At 40.7% G+C, this 21022-nt stretch overlaps 1 protein-coding gene across 5 annotated transcripts in view; it reads left to right on the plus strand.

The window, feature by feature from the left end:
- baiap2a (BAR/IMD domain containing adaptor protein 2a) overlaps positions 1-21022 on the plus strand; it is a 49190-nt gene that overhangs the window by 15089 nt on the left and 13079 nt on the right. For all 5 annotated transcript variants that reach the window (XM_019261108.2, XM_019261109.2, XM_019261110.2 and 2 more), the window contains exons 3-6: positions 2268-2354; positions 13655-13716; positions 14926-14997; positions 17469-17606. In XM_019261108.2, the coding sequence (XP_019116653.1) occupies positions 2268-2354; positions 13655-13716; positions 14926-14997; positions 17469-17606 (359 nt within the window). The remainder of the gene's footprint in view (positions 1-2267; positions 2355-13654; positions 13717-14925; positions 14998-17468; positions 17607-21022) is intronic.

A 21022-nucleotide genomic window follows, 5' to 3' on the forward strand; every position in this document is an offset into this window, starting at 1 on the left:
CCACTGTTGAATTCACATCCAAAAGCAGCAGCCATTATTCAACGGCGATGGGTTGATTGGCAGGTTGTGTGGCAGGCAGGCGGGCAGAAATCACTGGAAGCTGACTCTGCCCTGTGTGACCTTTGTTGGCCAGCACAGCAGCAGCTGGAAAAATAGGGACTGAGGTGGATATTGATCCGAGCAACTGGGAGCACTCGTGATCTTTATTTAGACAATGGGACAGGAGAGGAGATATGGCTGCTGATTAGGATTAACCTCTGTAATTGTTTTTGTGTATACAAGACGCAGAACATCTGTGTGTTTAGTAGCCCTTGAACTCTCTTGTATGTTAGTGAAAAAACATTTCAGCAGTTAGGTAACCGCATTAGATTAGAAAGGCACGCAGAGTTGCATGCCAGAGGGAGAAATGTATTTTTCACTCCAGTGTCAGCCACAATACAGCACACCAGTGTTGCACCCCAGCAGGTTGAAGCCATGTCTATACAGGTGTATGAACTATAATTCATCAGGTAATCAACAGTGTCTGTGTTCAGACATATTGACAAAAAAGATGAAATGGAGTGGAAGAAGGAAACGACCATAATGGTTAACAGCATGTGGTTAACAGCATGACATTGTTATTTTCTTGGCTGGCAAATATTGAATTGTAGTGGTCCATTTGGTCACAGATCTGAAGGAGCTCAGGAATGCCTCCAGAAATGGACTCAGGACAATCTACAATACAACATTAAACAGATCTGTGGTATTTATCACAGATATAGTAACAGACAAACTGCTAAAAACATGTATGCTCACATGCATGGGGTGATAATGAACGATCTCTCGTTCTCATTAGAGCACAAAGCCAGAAACAAAACATGACGGAAAAAAACACTTTTTTTTCTGCTTCACCATCGAACGCAGATTATCTGACAGAAAATAATTTCCTCTTTGCAATCAAGCGCGCAGAATGCCAACAAGATGATTGTTGAGTAATTACGTAGCAACCTTAATTTCTGATGGCGAGAAGCTGTGAATCATAACTTGAAAAGCATCTGAGGGAAAGCAGAGCCACAGTACAAAGAGTGCAAACGTTTCAGCGTCATTGGCCAGACTGCTGATGACTTTGTTTACAAGAAGCTAAGCTGTATAATAGTTTAGTTCCAATAGTTCCAAATGAGTAGACACGCTGCTCTGTAACCATTGGTGGAACATACAATTACATTTGCTCAAGTACAAATTCGAGGCACTTGTACTTTTTTTTTTCATGCAACTTTATACTGAGGCAATTTTTTTTGTCTGATGGCTTTAGTTACTTTTACAGATTTTCATCTCCTTCCTTTCTAGCAACATCAGTGCTGAAGAACAGATATCTCCTAATTTGGTGATTTTAAATATTTCTGAGGGATTAAGTGTACCATTATAGGTTGTGTAAACTCTCATACTTCTTAAGATAAACCCTTGGGATTATCCAGAAATGCATCATCATGACAAAGCTGAAAGCAGGGCGGTTTTCTCATGATAAGTGATAGATAGAGATCCACAGGACAGTAACTCCAAACATATGATAATCTTATAGAATATGACGCTGTAGATTAAACTACCCAGTATAGAAATGAGCCAAATTAGCTCAACCTTAAACATCTACAGCAATAAAAAGCAACATATACAATGCAATACAGCAGCAATATTAATCCATGATAATCATACATAATAGTATAATACTGACTAGGGACTATTTTATAGCAGGGTACTTTTGCTTTGTTTGCTTTGCACTAAATGTTGCTGATGATACTTAAAGGTCCAGTGTGTAAGATTTAGGGAGCTGTATTTACAGAATATGGCAGAAATGGAAATAATAGTGTACAATAGTGTTCATTAGTGTATAATCACCTGAAAATAAGAATCATTATGTTTTTGTTTTTTTCCACCTTAGAATGAACCTTTAATGTCTAGAGGCGCTGCGGGTGTTATGTTTCTACAGTAGCCTAAAACTTTCAAACTAAACACTGGCCCTTTCGTGTTTTTTGAGCACTCCGCAGCTACCTCAGTTTCGTGTTGACGGAGGGAGAGGGTGAGTTGAGGGGTCTGCAATCTGCAACTACACTGCTAGATGCCATGAAATCATACACACTGCTGCTTAAAGTAATATGCAGGACTTTTACCTGTTGTGGAGTGTTTTGTCAGTATTGATACTTTTCCAAATTAATGGAACTGACTGGCTGCAACTTAATTAACTTAATAACCCCTCCTGCTTTCTTTTTGCTCTTGCTTCTTTTTATCTCTAGATGTGACATTTGCCGCCAAAGGCTACTTTGATGCTCTAGTCAGAATGGGTGAACTGGCGAGTGAAAGTCAAGGATCCAAAGATTTGGGTAAGTGACTAACATACACCTGATGACTCCTGTTTCCTTTTCTTTCTCGGCCTTGGCGACACTGGCCTTCAGCGAGCACAAAACAGTTAAACATTTACGTACTTGCACACATCATCAAACATCAGCTTCCTGTGCAGAAGAAGCATTTGGAGAGAAGTGTGTGGGTTGATACAGGACCTGTTTTTTTAATTAGAATTTTTACTGAATCATTTTGGTCCCAAAGCTTTTAATTTTTTTTGTTACATTGTGTCCTAGAGGAAATAACTTTTTCAATTCATGAGCCTCCTTTTTGTGAGAGGGGATGTCATCAGAGATAGAATTGGGCAACAATAATGAATGCGGTACTATCAGCAGAGCGAGGTGGGAGCTGATAATCATTTATTTACAACAGCATAGATGATGGGAGCATGTTTTCCTCCGAGCTGAAGATTGATTTTAGAGAAGTCTTTTTTATTTTTTTATACGAGTGGTTGGAGTTTGCCTATCTGATGGGTATCAGTGTACAACTTGTCAGAAATGTTTCACTGTATGTGATGTGTGTCATGTCAGTTTCGTGTGTGTGTGTGTTCCTGTTTCAAACATAATGGTCAATTGGTGAACCAACACCTGGTCCTCTCTCAGTGAGTAGTTTCCTAGGTGATCGCTGTCTCTGAGTGTGTCTGTATTTGCTGTCACTACCCCATGGGAAATCAGCTCCTGTTTGAAGAGATTCCCTTCGCACTGATTGTGCTTTCGACTGCTTGATCTGCGTTGAAGTAGCTGTTGATTTGACGGGGCCTTTGTTGCGGTAGAGTTGAGATCCAGTTTAGGTTTCCGCCAGCCCAGCCAACAGGGACTGACATGAAAGTACTCTCAGGATGTTTTATTCAGAAAGCGGCCCTCTCTCACTCTCTCTCTCCCTCGATCTGTCTGTCCTTCAGCTTCTGTCAGGTTTCCCACTGATTCCAAAGTTTACGGCAGTATCTCCGTGTTGAGTTTCACTTACAGTACTGGGCTCTTCCAAGCCAGACATCTTCAGCTGAACTTATCATGAAAAGAGAGCAACCTATATGTGATTGATAGCTTGCAGCACACAGTGTGGATCCTATATTATTTTAAGAGAAAATGCTGGACCCCTTGTTGTTACACATATTCACCAAGTAAAAAATTTGCATATATAGTATGCGTGTGAGAAAGTATATCAATATTCTCACTGCTCAAGTATGAATGACGTAACTGAAAACTGCCTCCATTTTCAAAGACACTGCCTGGAGGAAGATCTGTAAGGCACTTCATGTTTGAAATGACTCATTCTCCTGGTCATCTTCCCTCTTTATATCTGGTGCAGCTTGATGAACACAGACAAAAACAGTCAAAGACTGAATCCCTCTGTGCAGCTGTAAGCTTGTGATGTACCTAAACATATTAGCCCCCTTTTTATTCATTGTCTGTCTCCGGCACAATGTACCAGCTACACCCAACGCTGCCCTCCATGCCACTGTGTTCCCAAGGGATGGTTCGGTGTTGTGTTTCCAGCCACCTGCTTGTGACTTTTTGGCATCCCCCACCCATGAGGTCGGTGCCAGCGCCCTGACCTCTTGTCAAACCAGGGCAGTGCATGGGGTTAGCTCAGAGTTTCCTGTTTGTCTGCAGGAGGATCACAGGAAATAGATTCAGAGGAAAAGGGAGTACTAGAGTTTAGCTGAATAGATAACGACCATGTGCTACAGTTGGCAACACATAGAATATGGATGCTAACTTATTTCAAGAGCATTTAAATCTCCTTTTTGTGATTCATCTTATCTAAATAAGATGTTGCCATGCAAAAAAAAAGAGAATTTTTCCCACGGTACCTCTGTGTGTGTCAATTTTGACTTGCTTCTAATCTCTGTATTGATGGAGAATATCCCCTCTAAGGGGATATTAAGGCTGAAGGTTTATTTAGGGTTTCTTATGCCATCACACTTAGTCGTGATAATTGTTGCTTGCTCGTTTGTCCCATTTTAACTCCGTACAGATGTAATTATGTTGTCCAGGTTTGACATTTCTGCCCTTATTTACTGATAGAGATGGACATGAGTGCAATATCCCGCTTAAAAAGCATCATGTTTAGTAACTGCGTGAAACACCACATGCGTCTTTTCTTCACTCTCGTAATCAATCACGTCACGAACGGTTGGCATCGTGTAATTAATTCTCATTCTTGTGTTATTTGTTTGAACAGTTGATTGGCTGATTGTTTTTTTTTTTCTATTTTTTTTTCTATGACCTCTCTGTATCTGCGCATGCTCATGCTTTTACGTGTGTGTGTGTGTGTGTGTGTGCGTGTGCGTGTGCGTGTGCGTGTGCGTGTGCGTGTGCGTGTGTGTGTGTGTGTGTGTATGAGTTTGAGCTCTTGTTGCATCCTTTTAAAGCCGGTTAATTCCACAGAGGCTCAGTGAGAGACGGGCTGCAAATGGTCCCACCTACACACCTAAGAGTCGGCAGCTGCTCTCCATGTCTTTCTTCCTCCCTCCTCCCTTTTTCCCTCCTGTCTTTCACTCTCTCTCACACACACACTCACATAAACATTGTGCTTAAAACAAGGATTGAAATTACCTTGTGAAATAATGCCCTCTGTTGCTGTTTTCATTATCAACAAATCAACATGCACTACGCCTTTTTGAACACGTTCCCACAGGAACCCACTGTTGTGTGTATGCATGTGTTCATGCTTTTTATACTTACACGGTTGTGTGCAGTTTCTATGCATAAATCTATGTGTTCATATAGTATGAGTGCTCCTTTAATCCACTTGTGTATATCTCCGCCTAAAGAGACAGAGTCTCTCTCTCTCACTCGCCAGCCCCACTACTCCCACACACTCCCTCCCACATATCCTCCTCTGGTTGGGCTAATCATCGCCTGTCACTTTGCCACCCACACACACATGCATGCACACACACACACACACACACACATACACACATACTAACACACACACCTGCCCTCCCTCTCGGTCTTTTTCCCATCTCTCCCTCTGTTTCTGCAATCCTCCTCTTCTTGTATCCCTCTTCATGAAGGAGGAGTGAGCACTTATTACCTCAGTGACATTTGTGGCTTTCCAAGCGTTCTAGGGAAATACAGGAACTACAGAGTCCGTCGTGCCGGACATATTTACGACAAGCTCAAACCAGCCAGCTTGCTCATTGTGTTTATATTCCTCTGAACTAAAAGGCTTGTTATTTACAATGAGACCCAAAGCTAAATAGAGAATTTACAGGTTTCAATTCAATTCCAAGTGTTTTTTTGGATTTGTCATCGTTCCTACAGCAGAGCACTTTATCTTTGTTTTAACTGAAAACTGCAGTTAATCAGGTTTCAAGTTTCAAAGATTACTTTCCACAAAAAAAACAACTTCAAACTTACATAATTAGTTTGAAAGGTCCAGTGTATCAGATTTAGAGACCTCTATTTACCGAATACAGTATAAATGGAATATGTTTTCATTTGTGTATAATCACCTGAAAATAAGAAATTATGTTTTTGTTTTCTGAGCTGTTTATATCTGCAGATGCACATGCCTCTGGGCAAACTATATACTTGCCCTAAATAGGGCCACTGTGGTTTCTCTTTCATGCTTAGGACTGGAGGGCGAGTGGAGAGGGTTGCAATCCGCAAACTACATTGCAAGATGCCACTAAATCCTACACACTGCTCCTTTTAATTTCAAACACTGCCTACACAGACTATCCCAAACTATGTGGTTGTTATTGTAAGAAAGTTGTGATTAACAATATCGGCCAAGGGTCGTGCACACACTAAAAAGTAGTAAAAGCTGACCCATTGTGGGGTAAATATAGAACTGAATACTGGGTTATTTTTTCCCAGTACCAATGGGTAGAAAACCACTTAAGTAGCGTTGTTTTGATCCAGTAACCCAATTGTAATCTAAAAATAACAGTGGGCCAAAAGACCCCACTGGGTAAAATTAACACAGTATTGCCGTCGATTGTTAAGTCTGTGTTTTTTAGTGTGCATTTATAGTTTTGAATCCAAAATGCTTCCTGGCGTTTCTTCTCAAATTGTTTTTTGCATGACTCACGTTTTTTTCTTCAATTTTGTGTAAAGACAAGAAAACCTCAGTTAAATAGATTGGGTGGTGTGTTATGTAAGGGGTCTGCTGGACTTACCACTAGAGTTCAAGGCGAGGCTTGTTTGCTTACTGTGGATTTTGAATTTAAAAAAAATAATTGTCTATGTTTTTAAAGACAGACCAACCGACTTAAAGTCTGTAGACCCAATTTTATGCTTATAATACTTTTTGTCCAACTTCAATTTAATACAGAGACAGAATAGTAAAGAGGTTATAGTATGTACTAGATACTGAAGGAAACAGGTTTCTGGCAATGTGCCTGTTTACAACTTGCAAGTATGGTCAGCCTATGCTTTTAGTGTCCTCGGGTAAAGTAGGGTTGAGAGCTCCTCTGTGCTTGTCTGGGCGTGTTCCACTATACTGTCCTACATGGATAGTGTTTCACTGTTGGAAGTTATGGATTAGTGTGAAAGTCAGACTACAAACTGAGTACTAGCCTAATTCTACTGCATGCATAGAGTACAGACATATTGTACTGTATTTTATACTTGCTGTGGCTTTTACTTCATCCTTTCTTCTGGTTAACAATTAAAAATAAATTCCCTCTCGGGCCATTTGGCTGATTAATCTGTTTCCAAGAAACCTGAACAGGAATGTGAAGTGCTTACAGTTCAGGCTCCCCAGCCAGAGGAAATCAAATGTTCTCCCCTCTTATCGACTTCTGAAACCTTGCTAATTGCTACATTTTAATAACACACATGTATGATTCAGCACAAAGGTGTGTCTTTTGGGAAATTACATGCATCAGAGGAAAAAAAAGAAAAAAGGGGTCATATTAAACTGTAGTCAAGTAGAGGATTGCTTAGGTTGCTGCTGGGTAGAAAAAACAAAAAAACCTTGTAGCTCTCCCGGTAATTACCTGAGGAGAAAAAGGGAAAACGAGACTGCAAACTGATGCAGCATAATTGTCTTCTTTAGGTTAATGGATTGGGGACATAGGCATTATATTTCTGCAGGTAAATGGATGCTGTGTAAAAGGCCACGTGGAAAAAGTCTATTGATAAGAGCAGACGTTAGCAGTGGTGGATGAAGTGTTAACTCTGACATGCTGTATTTGAATGAGCACAGAGTACACATACTGTATACGCGCAGCCTTCTCCCTCTTCTGTTTCCCCTCTCTGTCTCTCTGCCTTTAGTCTGGCCTACCTCTCTCCTCCTCCAGCACCTGTCCCTGTTTAAATGAGAGCAGAGGAGCTCTTTTCTTAGCTCTGTGCCACCATCCCAGGGGTCCCTGCCTTCTCCTGCTCTATTTCTGAGAACACGCACTGCATGACGGGAAGCCAGTGGCCCCCACACTCTCCATCTACACACATTCACATTGCCCTTCATTTGTTCGTGGCACTGACATGTGCTGAAGGTGAGCTTGGATACAGCTGGGATAGATATGGACATAACTGCACAGACAGCTCTCTCTTTTTTCTCTGTGTTTCCTTTTTAGATAAGCACACACAGTTACAGTTCAGTACACACTTGTGAGAATAACTGATGCATTTACTTTCTGCACAGGTTGTGCTCACATTGCAAATCACCACAGTCAGTAACGTGCTGATGGTAAAGTGTGATTAAACCAGTACATCCACATTTAGGCTCTTATGGTATTATGATGTTTTCAAATCTGCATTTTGTCTGTGTGTGGGTTGTAGATGTTTTCTGTCATGATTATGCAAGAGTCCCTGAAGTATTTGAAAGTCAATCAAAACTCACCCTGAACTAGTTGGTAGCAGCGGAAATATTGCTTTATTTTGATCCTGAACTTTTTATCCTTTTACCACTCTGAAATTGGTTAAAGTAATAAGTGCACCATTGTTTCCCCTCCCCTGAATACTGTATGCGCTACGTTCAGAGTTGAAGAAGGTTGGAGACCCATATTGACCCTGGTTTCTCTGGGCTAAATGGATGGATCAAATAACACACACACACACAGTCAAAGAGCTTAGTTTGATTATTCCCTCAGCCCCTCCTTGAATCTCCATACCTCAACAGGTAGCTGCATGACTCTGCTTTTTTCTTACTGCCACTCAACTCAAGTGTAAAAGGCTCTGCCGCACACAGCCTTGGAGAAAACAGCGCTATTGTTTAGACTTAAACGACAGTTTCTTTTCGCTTACATTGAAGTATATCGCTTGTTATTGCTGCATCCTCTAGGGATTTTCTCGATCACTCTACTTCTTGCCTCCCTTGCTGTCACTCTTTCCCTTTGTCTGTCTAATTTGCCCCAGAGCAAAATCTGTCGCAAAGAGCAGAGAGACAAAACATCCCAGATCTAATTCAGATTTAAAGGATTCCACACTCAACTTGTCACAAACATGCACACGCCATAATATGGATGTCACAGTCAGATTAACTGTTAACTTTAATCCCGCCATCTTTTTAACTTGTCTCGCCAATGTTTGACTTTCTTTTCTCCCTCTTTGTTTCTCCAAAGTTTGTCAAGTCAATCAAAGTGCTTAAAAATGTGTCACTTGTGCTTTCAGCGACAAGAAAAGCCGATAAGTTATCAAAAGGTTTTTGTGCTGCATAAAGTTTTCTCAAGGGACACGCATACTTTATGAGAGTTCAAGTCATATCCCACAATTCATTTTGCAGCCTTGTGCATGTTTCTGTTAAGTTGTTAACCCATGACTGTGCCATAATATCTTGTTTTAATCAGGCGATGTGATAAGTTTCTATTTCATGACAGACGTCACATAAATCCTCTGGTTCTGGTTGTCATGAAGAATAATATTATGGGGTGCTCACCTCCCGAGACTAAGACGTCTTTTGATGAGCTCAGAAACATTGGCAAATGTTCTGGACCAATCAGCAACATGCAGCAGGTTAAGACATATTTCATAATTTCATAATTACTCCAAAACAATTTTTCTGTTGCTGTGTTTGCTATTTGGATAACTTCTACTAGATAGTAGAGTTTAATGTAATTTATTGTGACCTGTTGCCGAGTATAAACTTTTCATAATCTTGTTAGCATTCACAAGCTTCAGCTCCCAAGAGGCTTCGACCTCCATTCTGTGGCTAAGAATCATGGGATATGTTTTTGTTGAGCTCGAGATAAACTTTTATTAAAATAACTATTATGCTATCTTTGTTACAATGGCAAGATGTTAAAGTATATATTATAACACTGACAGAAATACTCTTTTATCTAAGACTACGCACTGAAAACCACATAGTTATGTTCCAGCACTGCTGTTATAAAATGTGGTTTGTGGTTGAGGCTTGTGGAGTAACAGCTTAAAAAAAAAGAGGCCATGATTTTGGCTTACTGTTACCAGATGGTTTGGATTTAGTTTTATCCAGCAGACAATGCATGACAATCTACCTGCGACCTTCTTAGAATAAACATCTAGATTATTTTGCTACTGCACCGTGGCCCACTTCTCTTAGACAGTCTTACATTTCTCCCGTTAAGCCTTCATTATGGCCTAAATGCATGACACCATTGCTGGACAAACTTATATTGGGATAGTCTAGAACAGCTGTGATGGCTGAGCTTCCACTTTTAGTAACATGTCATAGACTTATCAATAGTTTTCTCCTATGAGAGGCTTTCATCCAGTTCACAAAACTGTGCAGTGTGTGTGTGTGTGTGTGTGACAGCATGGGATGGATGAACTGTAAGCATAAGATGCCCTCACTTCCAGATCGACTGTGTTGTGGTTTCACAGGGAGTGCGCTCACACATGTGTACACATAAATGTACACACACGCGCGGCGGCCACCCAGACTCTCAGCTATTATCTGCGTCTCGCACATTATACCGCAGCCCCATTATACTTGCCCACTTGCTTGTTTCCCTCGTGACTTAGCCTGCTGGGTAGGCAGTTATTAACATCACTGTACTGTTTAGTCACATACACACACACACACACACACACACACACACACACACACAGAAGTACTATACCCAGACTCCCCAAGTGGGACTCACTCCACTTTCCTCCCCAGGCAAGCGTACATGCTGATGTAATGATAGCTGATAGTAAGGGTGGAGATCTTTTGAACAGTGTTTTGTAACACAACACTTTGCTGCCGCTGCCCCTCATCTTGCAACTTCTCCCATGGCAACGACCCTAGCATTATCCTGCTTCCATGACAACCCGTAGTGAATCCTGCTTGACCTTCACCAGTGATTCAGTGTCTCTCCATCCACCTCCATTCCTCTCTGCCTCCCTCCCTCTGTCTCTCTTGTTCTCTCTGTTCGACACTGCAAACTTCCACTTTTTTTTTCTCTCTGCTCCATAGCCCACATTCTGTTATTCTGTGTTTTTTTTTTTTCTTCTTCTTTTTCTCTACCTCTGTGGGTGTATCATCACTTCTGTTACACAAGCAGTCAATACAGCTACACGAGCTGATGTCATATTTCAGGGGAGGACAGTCTGTTCATGTGCACCTAAGTCCTGTGTCCAGGCTTCCTTCTCTGACTCAGTGGTTTAAGCCAGCAGACATGTGGCTGCTTGTTGCCGAGCTGCAGGTGCAGATCAACCCGAGCTCACCTCTCCACAAAGGAACCATTGTTTTCTCTCAGCCATGGATGCAGGCGGGGTTGAAGCAAGGCTGGAAATCTCGATACAATAATGACAAGTCTTTTTAGGTTTTATTTACTGCGTGTGTGTGTGTGTGTGTGCGTGTGATTGTGTATCTTTGTGTCAACACTCTATGCGCTTGTCACTGTGGATATCAACCCGTCTGTCATGTCGCTCTTAGCTGGTATGCGGATATCCTCGTCAGGCTGGCAGCTATTACACTAAGTCTCACAGGTTGTGTCATGCCTACCAAATATTTTCTGTACGAAACAATAATGTTACACAACACATTCAAATTTTCCACATTATGCCTCGTTATTGATTTTTGATTGAATTCTCTGCTGTTAGCTGCCCCTCAAGGTTTCAGTCCAATTTTCTGTTACTGTTGTTGTGTTATATGATATCGAGTTGCCATGGCAACAATTTGCATCTCCAAAGTGTGATTTTTTTTTTTTTTTTTTTTTTTTTTCCGTGCTTATGCTTTGGCACCGGGCATTGTGCAGTAATGAAACTGCGGATGACAAGATGAGATCTCTCACAGATTCATTCATTCTTTACCTTTCTGGCTTCGTGCAAACGCCCAGTCCTACTGCCAGTTTGCTTGATGTGTGTGAGTCAGTGTTCGGGTGCATGCATGTTTGTGTGCGCGCAGTACGGTGATGGCTGCTCATTTGTTAATTGATCCAGCTAGTTGAAGCCGCCAACAGAATGCCAGAGTTTCTAAGCCTTGAAGGGCCGTGATCAGGGATGAGTATCTGTAAGCTGCTTAGCAGGCCTGCTGGGAACTGACAGGTTGCTTTGGCCTGCTTCTCTGCTTTCGGCAGGCACAGGATCAGTAGCCAGGTTCCATTCTGGGCAAAAGGCCTGGGTGTCTTGAGTGTACAATGTAGTGTCAGTGATTTCTGATGTTGAACAGGTCAACGAGATCGTTTCTAATTAGTAGGTCATTATTTATCCTGTGCTTAAAGTCAAACCATAGAGGTCCATGATTGTGCAGCATGTTGCTCGTCTAACTGTCTGACTCTTTACTGTGAATCCGCCTCTTTAGATCAACACTTTATTTATCCCCAGCAGGAAATTAGCATTTATTACTAACATATAATACACATTACAGGACACTATAATGTAGTTGTAAGCACATAAGAGTCTATTAATGTCTTTGCCAGTTCCAGTACAGTACATTACAGTAAGAGGAGCCTGATGTATAAACAGGTAATGAATGACAATACAGTAAAACGCAGTTGTAATGATAGAAAATAGATATTAATATAAGTCATAATGACAAATATTATACATTAATAAACACTTTGAAATGATATATCTGCTTAAAACTACATTGTAATTGTATTAAAGGTACATTGTACATTGTATTAAAGGTTTAGGTAGTGCTTATGGATTCTGCAGACTTCACTACCAGAGTGTCACATGTTTATTTGACTGTTTTTATATATATTCGTGGAGCTGTTAAAGCCAACTTACGGTCACTTCAGTGTCGTCTGTCTGGAGCACTTTGCATTGTATGTGCTGTCTGTTGAATCGAAGACCACTCCAAAGCCCTTTGGTGGAGACTAAAGTTTGCGCCGTAACCACTTCAGCATGAGTTGTGATTTTACTTCCAAAAAGGTCATTGACAGTGGTCCATACTTCTTGTTATTTGCCACAACTGAATAGATGCTATTAAATAATTATTAAAAATCTCTTTCAATGTTCTTAAATGATACTAAAATATGACCTGTCACAACGGTATTGACATTTCCATCACTTCACTTACTGAGCTCCTCTACTCATTGAAGTGCTCACGAATACTATGTTCAATATACACTTATTTAAATTTAATGGAAGCTTCCTGAATAACTGATGTAAGTCAATATAAATCCACTATTAGTACTAGCTGATTTTTCAACAAGTAAATAAACCATGGAGCCAAAGCTAAGGGGCTTTGGACCTTCAGGGAACTGTATGTGTGTCTCATTTTTCTGTACATGCAGATCTCACACTGTCTTTTCACCAGGTCTCTCTATGTATATGTGTCCTTCGCTCAATGTAGCTCTTTGTGTTCCTTTTTTTGACAATGCACTGCATATTCAGAAGAGGCAGCCTGTAGGTATATGAAAATGAAACATTCTCACTAGCTGCATGTCCCTCCTTATTTTTCTTCCCTTTTTTGTTTTGTTTTTCCTTTTTGTGTGGAGACTTTAATCTTTCTTTGAGGTTTTCTTTTTTTTTTTTTTGTTCTATAAATGACATTGCCTGATGATAAAAATTAATCAAAGAAAGAAAAGCAATATGTCTGATCTCCACAAGACATCAATACCTATACGCTTGAAGAACCAGAATTTAATTTTTTGTACATCACTTGTTATTTTTTTATTTTCTGTTTTTTTTTTTTGTATCAAAGAACAAACTCTGATCATGTCCTTTCGTTGTCCCAGTTACAAGTCACTTGTCCCGTATGTTTGTATGTCTTGTGTCACTGCATGAGCTTTGCACGCTGGGGGTCTCTCAGTCTCTCTCTCTCTTTCTTGCCTTTCCTGTTTCTTCCCTTTCTTTCTCTAGTTTCCTACCTTGCTCCTCTCTGCTTTTCTGCTCTACAGATGCTTGTGCTGTTGAGTGTTTTTTTTTTCATGTGTTTTCTCCCTGTCTCCCTCTTTCTCTCTGTGCAGGGGATGTTCTGTTCCAGATGGCTGAGGTCCACAGACAGATACAAGTGCAGCTCGAGGAGATGGTTTGTATTCTGAGCTCAAAGGGTTTTTTTCGCTCAACACTGCAGCAACTCTCTATAAAACTCTGGCTGTGTGAAAGGTCTTGTAATGTAATATTTTCACAACAGTTTAGACACGACAACAAGTTATTGCAGCCGTAATACATTTCGGTTTGCCAGTGTGGCTCTGCTCCATGATGCTCCAAAACAAATTTGTCCTGTCGTGACACATATTTGTCCCTGTGGGCAGTGCAAGGAATACATGATAATTAAATGAACATGAACTCATATTAAATGAACAGACATGCTGAGCTCATATAAATCCAAACTGCTAACACAGGAGGTGGCTGGGGAAGTTGGGTGGGTTAATTGAACAGTATGGCACTGTGGGTAATATGCATTTGTGTAGCGAGTTGTACACACTCATTAGTGTGTGAGTTTCGGTATAGATGAAGACCTGAGCATAGGTGCTCATCATGTGGATGCCCTGCAGCTAGAGCAGGTTCACTTAGGCACCCACAATCCAGCTGCACTTAAAGAGATTGGTTCATATTATTTTTATATATATATATCTGTCTCTATGCCGACATTGTTAATATGTATGTAATACTTCATCTTACAAATGTTAGAAATTAGGAGCAAAATCACAGTCCTCCCTCAGCCAATGTGAGCTGAATTCAAATGATTTTTTTTTTTCTCTCCCCAAATCCATTTTTTATTTATGAGATATCATATTTAAGTGTGCTGGGATTCTGTTCATTAACAGTCTACATCATTCAAATAAAGAATAAAAAGTAACCTCTTGCGTGTACAATATATTTCAAAGATCTATGAAAATCACCCAAGGGAATAAAATACCCCAAACCGATTAAAGCTAAATTAAGGAAAAATGACAGTTGATATTAATCGTTGGTATAGAAATAAATGTCAGCAGAGTAGGTAGTCTTTTTTTTTTAGGCAGTTTTCAATTCAGTGACTAAATATACTGTCAAATAACCCAATCTCTGTCCATTATAATGATTTGCAAGCTGAGAGAAGCTTCACAGGCTTGGTAAAACATTGAAGTAACTGAGTAAATGAGCACAACTCTTGTATTTTAATAACTTATTTCTCTGTTGTGTTCAACTTAAAGCCTTTGACCTCTGTATCCACTTTCAGCATCCATTAATGATTTTGTCACTGCAGTAACAATCATTAGCATTTCATTAAACTGCTTTTCTGCTTCCTCCCTAGTTGAAATCCTTCCACAACGAGCTGCTCTCTGAGCTGGAGAAGAAGGTGGATCTAGATGCTCGTTATCTGACTGTGAGTGTCTGATTAGCTCCCAATCCCACAAGTGCATATTTTCAGCTTGTTCTAGTGCTTTTTTATTATGTTGCATCAGAGCTGCGAAGGCCTAATCTGACTGAAGCGATAACTGAGATGGAGGGGAAATTGTTGCTTTAACATCTGGATCAAAGAGCAAAGAGTCTGTCTTTGAGACAATTAGAGGATGTATCTATGAGAAGGGATGCTTTGAAAAAAAAAACATTTCATGTCTACCCATCAAGGGTAGATGATTATAAATATATAAGTGTGTGTGTGTGTGTGTGTGTGTGTGTGTGTGTGTGTGTGTGTGTGTGTGTGTGTGTATGTGTGTGTGTGTGTAAGCACTGTGGAGCTGGTCTACATGTGATATCTTTAGAATGAGTGGGTTGCAGCCTGAGTGTAGAGCAGCACTGCTGTGCGTTGTTTTGGGGGATGGGATAATGTTGCCATCATTGTATTGTTGGAAGGACCACGTTACGAGCTGCTTCGGCTCACAGCCACTTACTCGCTCACTCACACGCACACACACACACACACACACACACACACACACACACACACTCTTAATGTAATATTGCTCTTAAAAGTAAATGGGGAAAAAAAAGGTTTGTTTGTGAGTCATTTAGGCTTCTGTCCTCTTGACTTAACAGGGAGATAACATGTTCAAGTTCACTTCAAATAAAAACCCAGTCTGATATAAACTATAAAGCTGGAAATGTGTGTTCATGCATTTACATTAGCTCAGATGTATCAGACATTTCTATCCTGGCATATCCCTGAGATTTGAACATCCATTACTTTTAATGAATTTCCCACAGATCCGCCGCAGTGATAATAGCAGTCATTTTGCTTCAGACTCTGTGAATTAATCATCTGAAATTTTGACTGAGTTCAAAAAGAGTCAAAGGGAAGCTTGCTGTTTTCCAAGACGTGTGTGTGTGCTGTTCCCAGCGGTGCATCCCTCTCTATCGTTTCTCTTCTCCCTCTGTCCTCTCTCTTCCTCTCGTCTCACATAATTGCTTACAGGAGGCTTACAACGCACTTCAGTCATTACGCAGGTCAGAATTTGGGCATAAAAGTAGCCCGTAGATTTCCAATGAAGACGAGCATTCCTGGCAGATAAGCTGTAAAGGACAATGGTCAGATTCTCTCAGGTGTACTAGAGTTCATCTGCTGTCCACTAATCAAATTTAATTACACTAATTATCTGTCTGCAGTAGTAGCCAGTGTTTGAGAGTTGTGGGTCGAGGCGCTGGCAGTAAAAGTCAACAGGCTTTTGCTTTGTTAATTAGGAGGAACATTCCAGCTCAATGAGATGGATGCTAGGGACATTATCCTATTTACCCAATTTGACCCTGGAAACTAAAATCAATTGTATCTTCCCTAACCGTCACCACACTGTATAATATGTTGGGGATTTTCCGCTTGGCAGGCTCGGTTCTGGGAGTTAGATTTGTCTGTTTGAATAGCAGAGCCACCAATATTGGTTGTATTGCTTCAGTTCTTCAGAGGGAATGAAAGGATGAATGAATAATACCACATAAAGTTGTTTAGAGGTGTCCAGTCCAGGTCAGACCTATAGAACGAATACCACCCATCTCTTTGATGAAATCCAAACACTGCATGTGTCATGCTTTTGGTCTTCCAGTGACAAAAAACACCTTCTTTTCAGCTCCTTTTTCAGCCAAACAATAGTAGAGGGATACCTACATCCTTAGTGTCTTACAGTATGCAAATGTGGGTGTTGAACCCTCATGCATGAGCTCTCCTCCGCCAATTTTGCCTCGTAGAGAAACCACATGAGCTTTGTCACACCAGACACAGTTACTATAGCAACAGAGCTGGTACAGCCCGGAAACAAAGTTGTTATTCTCAATAAATAAATAATTAAATAAGCAAATTAAATGAATTAAATAAATAAATGGGCTGGAAAAGGACCAGACCAGTGGCTTTGCTTGTTCTACAAATCACACAATAGTTTTTATTTATTTATTTATTTATTTATTTGCTTTGCAAGCTTCAATTTGTATTTTCACTACGCAGATCCACATGAAATCTGCTTGAGATGGGTAATCAATTACTGTGGATTTATTAAGAGACACAGTCATGGGCTGACCAGGAAGATAAATAATAAGCAAACATTGGAAAGAATCATATGAACTGACTTTATTTTTTAATTAAAAGGATTGCTTTCAGATGTTAAAGCCTTTGTGAACACACCAAGGAGGTTTCAAAACAAAGGCGTGCGTCTGCAGTGCCACAAAGAACTTCAACAAAAAGTGAAATTCTGTGATGATTACATATCTACAGCAACTTTCAAGGATCTGCAAGATTATTTTCATACTTTCAGAAACGTGTCGGCAGTAATGTAATGTATTTTACTCATCTACACCCCGCTTTCTTTCACCTAGGCTTTTAAATTTTTGGTCCTAATTTAGTGTTTGTGCTTTGCCTGTTGTCCCACATAGGCTGCCCTGAAGAAATACCAGATGGAACACAAGAGCAAAGGGGAGAGTCTGGAGAAGTGCCAGGCTGAACTGAAGAAGCTGCGCAGGAAGAGCCAGGGCAGCAAGAACCCCTCCAAGTACGGAGAGAAGGAGATGCAGGTGAGCCACTTGCTGGATTTTTGCACAAAGCCTCATGCTTCATTAGTTCTTAGAATGAAAATGGCTCATATGACCGTAATCTTATATTGTGATGGTCCACCGTTAAACACAAAAAAGGGACAAAATACCTGGAAATGACACTCTTTAGCCGGTTCATAGCACTGTTGTAGTTTAGTTTTAGCAGACTTTGCATGCATGTGGGTGAGCTTAATGAGTTTTGGTGCAAAATAATGACTTTATTCTTCATAAAGTAAAACACCAAACAGCAAGGATGGGGGTGGAGGCAGTGGCGACAAGGTGCCCTGAGTGGGAAGGCAAATAGTGGAGGTTTGATTATGAATTGTGTGCCCTTGCCAATCGTACATCTACACACATAATTGGACACATGAAAGAGAAAATAAGACAGCAGCACTAATTGATGTACTGGAAGAGAGTATGTATTTACTTGAGCCAATGTGTTTCGGCACATGGCTTTGATCAGGGTTTTAACAGAATGAGTAAAGCTACGCCACAAAATAGCTGACTCAATTATCCAAAGAGTAGATAAGATGGCAAATTATCTTAGCTACCTCAGATTCTGCCATTTTTCTAATTATTTCGTGATATTTTGGTAAAGGTGGTCAGGTGACATGGCACACAGAGGGCATGCTAGTGTAACTGCTACATACAGCATGGATAAAATGCCCACATATTCTTATTGTATCCTCCAACAGCTCATTTACATCAACAGTGGCTTTTCAAACTTGTCAAAATGAGTATATGTCAAACAGAAGCAGTCATGTGATTCACTGAGGGAACAGACAGCAGTTTGCTTTAGGCGTCGTCATTCATGTGCTTATTTTCATAGCAAAGAAAACTCCAACAGAGCAGCTCAGGTGAAATGACTTGAAATGAACCTTCAGTGTTAGGCATGAATTAATTCGTTATCTTACGCATTTAGTTTCACGTCACTCGACCACCTAGTTGACAGGCGAAGTCACGACAGTCTTCTTTCTTTCCTACATAAACACACTTACACACTTGCGCAATCTCTGTATTCAACCCTATATCGGAGGCCTTCACTGTGCTGTTGTTTACAAGTTATTTATTGGTTTAGTTCTGTAGCCAGCATTGCTGTCAAATAGAGAGAAAATGATGCAGCAGAAAATGGCGACACTGTGACTGCTGTTCCTTTACAAAGATTTCACTGGAAGCTGGAAGTCAGACCGCCTGGAGGGATGGAAACAAAAATCTCAACCTAACAGGTCAAGGCTTGCAGGGTAATTGCTGAGCTCCTGTTGGTCTTGCTGTGAAGTGAGACCGGCCATGACAGAATCGGATGGATAGCCGGACCAGAAACAAGAAATCTACAAACACGTAGAGTTCACTGGTTATGTAAACTTTTCTACCTCTTTTCTATCAAGATTGTAAAAAAGAAGCGCCTTCTCTGCCCAGAGATCTGAGTTTATACAGCTGCACACGTCCACACACACACAAACACATCTGCCCTTTCTTGTCTGGGATGGTATGTCAGTTTTGGATTGATCTGACTGCTGTGTCAGATTGTGTTTGTTCCACTGTGTCAAGGATGCCATGAGGAGATGTTGTATGAGGTGTCGTCATAAGGTGCCAAAGTTAGCAGTGTGTGCAGCAGGCCAGTTTTGCATTGAGCAGGGCTCATTATAGGAAGGGTGTAGGAGTGCACCAAGTAAGTAAATCTCAGTCAAGAATGGCAAGTTGTCACATGTTCTTGTCTGACTGTGTCATGTGTTGGATCATTAGGCCTCTGATGTGTCTGGAGTATAACTTAAAACATAATTTGTTAAATAGAATCAGGGATGCTGAAATATTTTCTTTCTAGTTTTGCCCCAAAATATGAAGAAGTACTAAAGTAGATTAAATCAAAATCTATAATAAGGGCCCGTAGAGTTCATTACACCCCAAATACAAATATGTTGGCTTACTTGCACATTATGACTTAGTTATGCTAATTTAACTTTGTCTTCAGTGGGAGTATTAAAAATAAAACCCCAGATGAGTACAGATGTGCTCAGCTAATACAAAATGTCTTGGGCCACAAAAGGAAAGATTCATATTCTAGATTTTGTTATTTTATTTGTCCTAATTTAAAGTTTGAACTCCTAACCTTTTGTCTGCTGTCACCATCCAGCCAAAGAACAATTTATGATTTGTCCCCCAAGTACCATGATACCATATTTCATTTCCAGTAGTTTATACTGATTGAGACAGTATCCTGCTATGGATCAAAGTTGATGTGGCGACAGATGGACTCAGGCCAAACCACTAGCACAGCACAACGGGCTGACAATTTTAAATTCGGTGCATATTAGAGAGAATAGCGGCATTACCCAACACTCTTTACTGAGTCTGTATGACTGATCAATTGGGCCCATCTGTGCAGAGGAGCGAACTCATCAAGCTCCGGACTCATAACGTACAGTCGTTTAGCAGGGAAAAGGAAAATCAATCTCCCTTTCTCATTTTCAGCCTGCTCACTTTTACTGATCATATCACAGCTGTGGGCGTGTGAGAGAAAAGTCAAATCGTTTGTGCCAGAGTCCCCCGGGGTGGACAACACACAGAGAAGGAGAGAGCCCTGCACTCCCTCAAGACCTGCACTTGACAATGACAAGCATGATCGGATTAGATAGTGACCGACTAAAGATGTGTCGTCGTTCGAGAGTGTTTCGTTTATTTTGCGTAGATGAAGATGACTTTCGGCCAATAAGAGGCAGTCGAGAAAATAAATGTAAAAGTTGCTAAGGCGAGTTCAACATTTCCTCCCCCTCGTCCTCCTCCACCACATCTGTGTTATTTCAGCAGATGAGAAGTTTTCCTTTTTATCTCCTCTCTTTTCATTAAAAAGTAAAGTATGTCCGAGTCTGGCAGCGGACACAGATGGCGGCCGCGTTTCATTGATCGCCATCTCCATTGCTCTTTCTCTCTCTTCACTGTTGTCTTTCTCACTTCTGTGGTTCTCTTTTGTCTGTCCTCAGACACTTTTACTGCGCCATCTCATCAATGGGTAAAGCCCCTGCCAAAATGATAATCAGCTCATTGTGTAGTTCAGTGGAGTGGACCAAGGTACCATAGAAAGGGGGTTACATCTAGATAAACTCCTTTGCACTGGCTGTTAATAAGAGACCAGCCGGAGGAGGAGAGAGATGGAGTTCATGATTCAGAATTAATATCTGGAGATGTTTGATAGCTCTGGATTTCTTTCAGCGTGCTGCCATCAAATTCGGAAAGTGATTCCAACAAATTGTGGATACGTACATGTGCAGAAAAAATGGGAGTTATTGATGTGCAAGTGCGATAGATAAACACACATGGCAGATTCAAGCAGGTACTGTAGGTGTTGGTGCTTTCTGTTGTGCCCCGGAGCATTACAATACATTTCTTTTGATTCCTAAGAG

Source organism: Larimichthys crocea, chromosome XII (assembly GCF_000972845.2).
Source record: "Larimichthys crocea isolate SSNF chromosome XII, L_crocea_2.0, whole genome shotgun sequence".
In the NCBI taxonomy this organism is placed as follows: Eukaryota; Metazoa; Chordata; class Actinopteri; family Sciaenidae; genus Larimichthys; species Larimichthys crocea.